The sequence below is a fragment of the Pangasianodon hypophthalmus genome, chromosome 16 (genome assembly GCF_027358585.1).
Source record: "Pangasianodon hypophthalmus isolate fPanHyp1 chromosome 16, fPanHyp1.pri, whole genome shotgun sequence".
Taxonomy (NCBI): domain Eukaryota; kingdom Metazoa; phylum Chordata; class Actinopteri; order Siluriformes; family Pangasiidae; genus Pangasianodon; species Pangasianodon hypophthalmus.
In genome coordinates, this window is record NC_069725.1 from 8,558,830 (window position 1) to 8,567,946 (window position 9,117).

General features: G+C 39.2%; 1 protein-coding gene across 4 annotated transcripts in view; it reads left to right on the forward strand.

Moving 5' to 3' along the window:
• Positions 1-939: 939 nt before the first annotated feature.
• The window catches only part of plekhm2 (pleckstrin homology domain containing, family M (with RUN domain) member 2), a 15,519-nt gene continuing 7,341 nt past the window's right edge, over positions 940-9,117 (forward strand). The window contains exons 1-9 of one of the 4 annotated variants that reach the window (XM_053240591.1): positions 940-2,022; positions 4,097-4,203; positions 4,290-4,399; positions 4,579-4,678; positions 5,374-5,461; positions 6,266-6,431; positions 6,799-6,858; positions 8,065-8,332; positions 9,030-9,117. The exon at positions 9,030-9,117 is cut by the window's right edge and continues 698 nt beyond it. In XM_053240591.1, coding sequence (XP_053096566.1) covers positions 1,963-2,022; positions 4,097-4,203; positions 4,290-4,399; positions 4,579-4,678; positions 5,374-5,461; positions 6,266-6,431; positions 6,799-6,858; positions 8,065-8,332; positions 9,030-9,117 — 1,047 coding nt within the window. In that variant the 5' untranslated portion in view covers positions 940-1,962. Of the gene's footprint in view, positions 2,023-4,096; positions 4,204-4,289; positions 4,400-4,578; positions 4,679-5,373; positions 5,462-6,265; positions 6,432-6,798; positions 6,859-8,064; positions 8,333-9,029 lie in introns of those variants that run through there. The other 3 variants (XM_026920813.3, XM_053240589.1, XM_053240590.1) reach the window with 3 other exon arrangements.

A 9,117-nucleotide genomic window follows, 5' to 3' on the forward strand; every position in this document is an offset into this window, starting at 1 on the left:
AGAGAACATCTATATAAGGTTTCATTTTTGCCATCCACATCAGATTATTATCATGTGCTGTTAACAAATGTGAATTGTTTCAGATGGTCCACTGGTTGTAAGAAAAATACACAGAATTGTTATGAAGAAGCAAGGCTGGGGCTGATTTCTTTCTAGCCCAGACTATAGATTCATGCAGTGAAATGTCAGATGATTAAACAGAGTGAAGTGTCCTGAGAACTGAGCTACATTTGAGCTCATATTTTTCCTGTCGCTGACACATCTGTAACAAGTCATCAGCAGTGAAATACAGTTGTGGGGGGTAACATGTATAAGGTGGAGTATATACTCTATCATCCTTTCTTCCCCTTTAGAGGCAAAACTAAATATTGATAGACTAATTACACATGGTCCAATCAAAGTAGAAATTGCATAAAAGGACAGAACCATAGGTTTAGTGTCTTTTTTTTTTTTTTTTTTTACTAAAATTGTTACAGCTATCCTGTTTACCATGTTTGGTATTTGGAGGAACACAACATAAACCCAGCAGGGCATTACAGACTTGAAACACTTTTTTTAAAATTATAAATCATAAATACAAGTTACTAAGGTTTCTGAGTTTAACTTTCAATGGAAGGTCCTCAGAAGGATAGGAAAACATGTGAGTGTGTAATACTTTGCCTGATCTTATTTGGCCATCGTTTCACTGTGAAGCTATTGATAGGTTAAAAGTCTTTTAGTGGCTTATTGCTTTTATAAAACTGACAAAAACAGCATGATAAAATCTACTCTTTAATAATAATGATTTATTATTATTATTATTATTAGTAGTAGTAGTAGTAGTAGTATGAGCAATAAACAATTCTTCCGCCGGTTTAAAAACCTGGCGCATTAATACAGAATGTAATTATTGTGATGCGGTTACAGGTGCGTGTATATGTCACAACGGCTGAGCCAATCAGAGTTTTCGAACGCGACTCAGCCAATCAGATTTGGGAACCCAAGCGCTCTGTTTTAAACTAGACTTTTATTTTGACACTTTGCATTTAGCCTGCATCATAGTGCATTATCAATATTTATTATTTATTAGTAGCTTGTCAACACACTCTGTACTTAATTTATTTAGCAAAGAAATAAAGCTGCAAATAGAGCTGAAAACTATGCACCTGTTTACCTAGTAAAGTTGTATTTCTCTGCCCTCTTGTAGGTGTTCTGTTGTTTTAGATTTCAAACTCAGGCTGTAGCAGTGCCAACTGTGGATCATGTGATATTTGCGTTTGACATTAGCCTGCTAGCTCCGAGCTGCAGTAGTCGCTAGTTAGCGAGCTCATTAGCTGTATATACAGCAGTTAGGAGAAAATGAAAACGCTGAACGAATAACAATTTAGCAGAAACTTCGGTTGTTCTTTAAGAGAAGGCAAGGAAACATCTGGAATTTTCGTTTTTTTTTCAGCAAATTAGCCATAGTCAATTATTTATTCTCATTATTTATGAAGCGGGAATTTCTTAAGCTATCGTTACAAAACTTTCACTAACCCCAAAGCTTAAATAATTACCTTTTTACAGCAGCTAACTCGCTATAGCTATAGAGAGCTTGAAAGCCAGCTAATAATCAACTAGCTAACAAACAAACCAACCGAGCACTATGACTGAAAAAGCCCGTTAACTTAACTAGCGCGGTTAGAAAACTTAATAAGGTTTAAAGCTTGGTTTTTTATCAGATATGACACTGATAGGAAAATTATTTCGGATAGTTTTATGCACGTAGGCGACTGTCGAGGCTGTTAAAGTGGCCCGTGGTGCCGGACAGACCCCGAGCCCGACAGGCTTTTACATTGCTGCTATTACAGTGTAGCCAGTAGCGCTCGCTAGCTAGCCGCGGCTAACAGTGACAGGAGCAGGAGCAGGAGCAGGAGCAGTAACACTCCCTCAGCCCGCATCAGCTGACATCCTCGGGTGAGCAGAGGAGCAGAGCCAGCAGCCATGGATCAACTCAAAGTCAAAGACAGGATTCTGGAAAACATTTCCCTGTCTGTAAAGAAGGTAAGCGGCTTGTAGACGAGGATTCAGAGCGCACAGTCATTTATTACATGTTATTTAATGGTTGTTTTTAGCATTCGCTGCGTCCCACTTTGTCAACACTTGGGCCTGTTGTGTATAAGCCGCTCCTGAGAAAATCATGTAAGTAATATGGCGTATTCAGCGTTAGATTATCCACAGAGCTGATTTATTAACTGTATTATATAGCTGAGTGGATATTGTTTGTGTTTGCACTGTCATGTCGTGCCCATGTGTCCTGCATACATGTGGAAGTTGTTGTTCCCAGACTGCGGCAATAAAAAAATCTTTAAAGCTATAAATACACCACACACACACTATTGTCACCAGACATTATGATTATGATATTAAACTAAAAGCTACTGTAAGGGTGTGAGAAAAGCTCTGTGGCCTTGCTGTACTTTCTGTAGAATTATGTAGAATTATATAGAATTGTAGCCCAGGATGTTCATGTATTTTAGATCTTTGTCTCATTCAAAATCTCATTCCAAATCTGTGAAAACATGTCTGGACATAATCTGGTTCCTGTCCCCTACTGACCCAGAGTTGTTGGTCACGTGATCATCAGGTGCTTGGTATTACTTTTAATTCTGCTGAATTTCATGTTTGTTGAAGCAGAAGAATAAAATATCTAAATATCCAGATCTAGGGGGCACTGTGGCTTAGTGGTTAGCACTCGCACCTCTGGGGTTGGAGGTTCGAATCCCTCCTCCGCCTCCCTGTGTGCGGAGTTTGCATGTTCTTCCCATGGGTTTTCCTCCCCTGGGCTTCAGGGGTTTTCTCCGGGTACTCTGGTTTCCTCCTCTAGTCCAAAGACAAGCACAGTAAGCTGATTGGCATTTCCAGAGTTGTCCATACTGTGTGACTATGTTTGCAATGGGTTGGCACCCCATCCACAGTGTCCCCTGCCTTGTCCCCCGAGTTTCCTGGGATAGGCTCCAGAGGTACATATAGGTACAGAGAATGGATAGATGGATATCCAGATCTAGAAGAAGAAAGCTGTATTTAACTGGAACATTCATTCATTCATTCATCTTCAGTACAAGGTTTATATAGAGCCTATCCTGGGAACCCTTGGCGTGAATCAGGAATACACCCTGCGCAGGGCACCATGCACACACACACGCACATTCATGCCCTCGTTCACATCTAGGGGCAATTTAGACTTGACAATCCACCTACTGCTATATTTTTTGGAGATGAAAAAACACAGGAGAATCCAGAGGAAACACACAGCCACAGGGAGAACATATGAAACTCTACATAGACTGTGAGACGACAACGATACCGTTGCCGCCCTGAATAGGATATAAAACTGAAAAATTGTTTTCATTTATCTAGACTATCATCAGTGGATGGAAAAAAAAAATCATATGGCAAATGTAAGGTCATCTTGATTGATGCTGCACTGCACCTACTTTGTCATTGTATTTGAAGTGACATGTTAAGCTGGATATAAATGTTCTTGGTCATTGGTTAATTAGACCAGTTACCTATTCACATGTTCTGTTTAAAGATTTTCATTCTGTCACAAATTAAGTTAATGGTCATGTAATATTGCTTATGTGTTTAAAAAGTTGTTCTGTGCTATTTTTCTATGCACTAATGGTAATAATGTATGTGTTGACTGAAAATGTTTTGCACTGTTATGTCATACTTAAATAATTAATTTTTTTTTTTTGCCTATTTGGCATTTTATTTTTGTGGGTGCATTTTACAGATACTTTTAAATTATTTAGTACGTGTACAAGTCGATCAAGTTCATCAAAGCTCAGACCTTTTCTCTGTTAATATTTATTTAAGCTAAACATGACATTTTATATATATATATATATATATATATATATACATATATATATATGTACATACACACACACACACACACATACAGATTTGTATGAGGATTCATTTCAGGACCCTTAATAAAAATGTGACCTGTTATTTAAAGACCTGTCATCTGATTTTGATCTGAACTATTTTCATTGCATAATATTTGAGACTTAAATTGTGAAGCATCCATATATAAAAAGTGTGTTGTATATGTTTGTTAAACCCCTAGTTGCAGAGTTACTTTGCAGCTTGTGAAGATGAGACACCGGCCATCAGGAACCATGACCGTGTTCTCCAGCGGTTATGTGAGCACCTAGACCACGCTTTGTTATATGGGTAGGGGTATGTCCTGTGGGTTTGCATATATTTGCCAAACACAGTCATTAACATAAATGTAAATATGTACTTTGTTTGCATTGTAGGCTGCAAGATATATCTTCAGGGTACTGGGTGCTTGTCTTACACTTTACACGACGAGAAGCCGTCCGACAGATTGATGAGCTTCAGCACATAGCCACCAACCTTGGCAGAAGTGAGACCTAATTCATAAACTGTATTTCCTGACAGCTTTGGTCCAGATTAGGAAAAATGCCATGATATTTGCTGAAATGTTCATTTGTATTTGTAGATATTTGTAGGCCTATTTCATGTTCAGTTTAAGCTTGTTTCTGTTGCTGGATTATAACCTGGATAATGTTTGTTTCTCTATAGGTCGAGCATGGCTGTACCTGGCACTCAGTGAAAGTTCTTTAGAAAGCTATCTTCGTCTTTTCCAGGAGAATCAAGCACTTTTGCATAAATATTACTTCAAGTGAGTGCTATGTACAATATTCTCTAGTGAAATTTATCTACAAGCCACCAAAGTTTTACAGGGGTGTATCTGGCTTCTTCCAAGATGATAAAATGCTTAAATAGGCAAAGATGCACTTGATTCTACTATCATATACAACTATTCCAATACACTGTGATTCAATTTGGAGGCTTTAAAGCCACATGACTTTGACTGGCACTGACTGGCACAGAGATTATGCCTTCTTCTCTAGGACTGACTGGCACAGAGATTATGCCTCCTTCACTAGGCCTGAGTGGCACATAGGCCACGCCTCCTTAATTAGGTCTGACTGGCACAGAGGCCACGGCTCTTTCACTAGGACTGACTGGCACAGAGGCCACGGCTCTTTCACTAGGACTGACTGGCACAGAGGCCACACCTCCTTAACTAGGACTGACTGGTGCAGAGGCCACACCTCCTTCACTAGGTCTGACAGGTGCAGAGGCCACACCTCCTTAACTAGGACTGACTGACACAGAGGTGATGCCTACTCCTCTGTCTGACAGACATGTATCAGCTGTTAACAGTGCAAAGATGCCTGCATCGGTTCGGTTGCATTTGCCTCCCAACTTTTGACCCATACATGTGTTTTTGTATTCAGAGTTTTTACACCTTTAGAGTTTTTGGCTTTCCTTTTTGTAGAAACAATTAGAGATGTGGTCCTTATTTTCCAGGAATGCCCTGGTTTGCAGCCATGACCATCTCACTTTGTTCCTTACACTCGTTTCGGGGCTGGAGTTCATTCGCTTTGACCTTGAACTGGTATGTCTTTTCACTATTCTGCCCACTCCTAAATTCCTGTTCCAATATGTTTTTCACATTGATGTAATTTTAATGAGAAAAACAGCAACCTTGTCCAGGGGTGGAAAAATGATAAATTTATTAGCTATCCCACTTGGCAAGTAAAAGCTCCACTGTGCTTTGTCATGTCTGTGTTTTGGTTGCCTGGAAACCTAACTGACTATCCTAAAAAATGGTAGCTAATATTTTTTTTTGAGGTGACTGTTCCTTATAGCAGGACAGTTTTTGACAGTTTTGTGTTGCAGTTTATTTTGTTTAGTTTCATCAGTGTTTCCACATACCTTCCTGATTGCGAAAACATCACCTGTCATCCAGTCACACTGTTTAATCCACCTAATAAAATAATCTTTCTACCAGCTGCCAGATCGCACCTCAGCTGTTGTGTTGCAGCAGACAGTGGGATTTGGACCAAGTAGAGTGCTCTATAGTTACAGCACTGGCTGGGAGTGTGTCACACCCCGATGAAGTTTAAACATAGATCCATACCAAAAAAAAAACTGTTCTTTCCAAGTCACCGAGGCGTAGGTTTATTTTTTTCTTTCTGGTTGTTGAACATATTTGTGCCCCGGTAAACTATGAATAAATAAAACTAATATCCTGGACACGAAAACTGCTTGTCCCAGCACCCGGGCTAGTGATTTGTCCACCCCTGCTCATATTAAAGTCCTCAAGAAATAGTAGTTTTATAATTATGGAGTATGTAGTGTTTTAATTGGCTCTACATGAAAAGTTGAACCCTTTTTTATTTATCGACTTTTTATCAAGGATGTTCCATACCTGGATGTGGCACCTTACATGCCAGATTACTACAAACCACAGAATCTTTTGGATTTTGAGGAGAGATTGCCCAGTTCTGACAGCTTGTCTCTGCACTCATTCAACTCCACTAATCTTGAGTGGGATGACAGTGCCATTGCTCCCTCAAGCGAAGGTAAACTCTTTTACATGGCTGTACATCCTTTTCTCTAACTTTTGTCTCTTTCTTTCTTTTCTAGTATCCTATTGTATATTTTTCTTTTTTGTATTTTGTGGCTCTTATAACACTGATTATTCCTACACAAATATTACATTTCAAGATTGTTTCTGGAGATATATGAAAGATGTACATTTCATTAATTACAGAAGTCACAGTTCCTCATGTAGTATCCACTATTTCACCTGATATTGTTCATATCAGTGTATATTTCATGCCTTTGTTTCATATTCATATACATCTTTTTTTTTTTTTTTGTCTCGCCCCCTTTTCTATCTGGTCATTTTTTTCTGTCTAATGTTGCGTCTTATCCCTCCTTTTTTAGATTATGATTTTGGTGACATCTTCCCTGTGTTGCAGTCAATGCCAAGTGCAGACTGGGAAGGTGGGACATGGTTATTTCCCACACCCATCATGCCTTCTTCCCTTCCAGTTCCCACATCAAAATCTCGCACCATCTTGCATGCCCATTTTCCCACGGACTTGGCTAAGGACGCATGTCTGTGTAGCTTTGTATTGTCCTTGATTATGGGACCTCTATAAAACTGCCTGGATTTTACACTTGCTTTTTGCTGAGTTGAAAGCAGTCTGGTAGTTGCATTGGTTACTTTAATATTGTGTATCTTTAATGATAACTGACGTATTAAAGTGATGTTTATGGGAGAGGGTAGCTACTAAGTCATAAGCTATATGATTGAACAGAGGAATCATTTGAGATGCTTATACAGGGTTCTAAACTAAACTAAGGGGTTCTAAACTAAAGCATACTGCAAAAGCCCTTTTTTTTTTTTTTTGTCTAAAACTTACCTTGCTTGGTGTCGGCTTCTTCTTCCTGTATATAGCAGCTCTACATGTGTGTGGCAGTTATGCATGTCTGTGGCCTGGGTTGAACCAATTTTCTTAAGGAGCATGATTCTTGAGCTTGCAAAAATCAAATTAACTATTAGCCTTAATTTTTTTTCTTTTTTTTAATAACTGATGACTTGGTCCAAATGGTCAGAAAGCAGTACAGAACTTAATACTATACAAATCTTTGATAATAACCAAATAAATTTGTTAGAAACAGGTTATCTGTGTTTTTAGAAAGTCTAAATTAAAATTCTAAAAGGTGTTAGACTGTAAATTGTATTAGATGTTGAGCTTTTTAGGCTACTTTTAATCTGATTTAATTGTTCTTAATGCGATCTCCCTTGATTCAGCTTTGAAACATTTGCCATAATCACATACACACTTTTGAGGTAGCATGCAAAAGTACAGCAAATTCTCTGGATCGCAATCTCTAAAGCTCAATACTTAGCATACTGTTCTGTTTTTGTTTTTTTCAGATACTTATTTCCTTATACACCCTTTTGAATGCTTATTTCAGTGTGGTTGAACCCAGGCCTTTACCTTTCTCTTTTGAAAGGTGTACCGTGTGTGTCTCTGTCCATGCCTGTGTGTATTTGTCTGTGGAATTCAACAGCGGTGTCTACAAATGCACTTTCAAGCTCTGTTGCTGCTGGAGTAATAGAAGCGCTATTACTGCTTAATATCTTTGCTTAACTTGTATATTCTTCCATGTTTGAAAGAGTTTTATTTCTCTCTCTGGCAGAAGGAGATCTAACTGACCCAGTCAGTGGTCCTCGCTCCACAGCCTCAGACCCCCAAACAGTGATCAGCGACTCTGTGGTCAAAACAGCAGCAACTCCAGTCAGGAGCACGTCTCTGTCACGCAGCCCCACGTTTCGCTACAACCCCTTTAACGAAGACTCGGACACTAACACCTCGGCAGATGTTACACCGGTACACACAGCCAGCCGCCGTGATATTCCTGCTGGGGATGACACAGAGAGCACCAGCACCGAGCTGGAGGTCATTAGGTGTGTGCCAGTTCATTTCTGACTGCAAGGGAACTAATACACCAAGCTGATGCTTCTCCAGTTTGTCTAACATTGCCCAACATGCAGATACAATAATCTTTATTTGTAATATCCCAAATCAAATACTAGTATATTGAGTAGCACAGTAAATAAGTACAGTAGTACTGTCAAAACTAAATCAAAATAGTACACCATGTATGAGGATCAGTGTCTACAACTGTTCTTGATATTCTGTTAAGGACAGTAGTATGCAGTTTGCCTAGTCTACTATATTCTCAGCACTTATAATCTGTTTAAATCGTCTGCTTGGACATTTAGTTGTAAGAAAAACAGCAGATGAGCAGAAGATGAGTAATAAGGAGCAGATAAACAGAAGTTAAGCAATGACTCAACTATGTGGTTTTTTTAGGAACTACATCTGCCTTCTTTTCTTCTTTTCTGATTTGCTGCGATAATCAGAGAACTCTTTCTCCTGTCAACCCCCATACTGGCCCTATAACGCCACTGGTGCAAGATGCACCCTAACATGCACTGTACAGCATCTGTTGCTCAACATTCAGCATGGTGTTTCAGGGCCGTAGTACAGAAGTTTATGTTCTTTTGGTTCATCCAGCTTGAAATTTAAGATAAGGTAATGGTGAACATACTGAAAAGTGAATTGAGTAATCAATGATATATTTTTTTTTCCTTCTATTAGGATGGCCAGAAGGAGGAAGCCAGGTAAGAAACGCCGGGGGAGGGGATCAACTGAGTCTGTGAGCAGTGGCCAGAGCATGCCCTCCCCA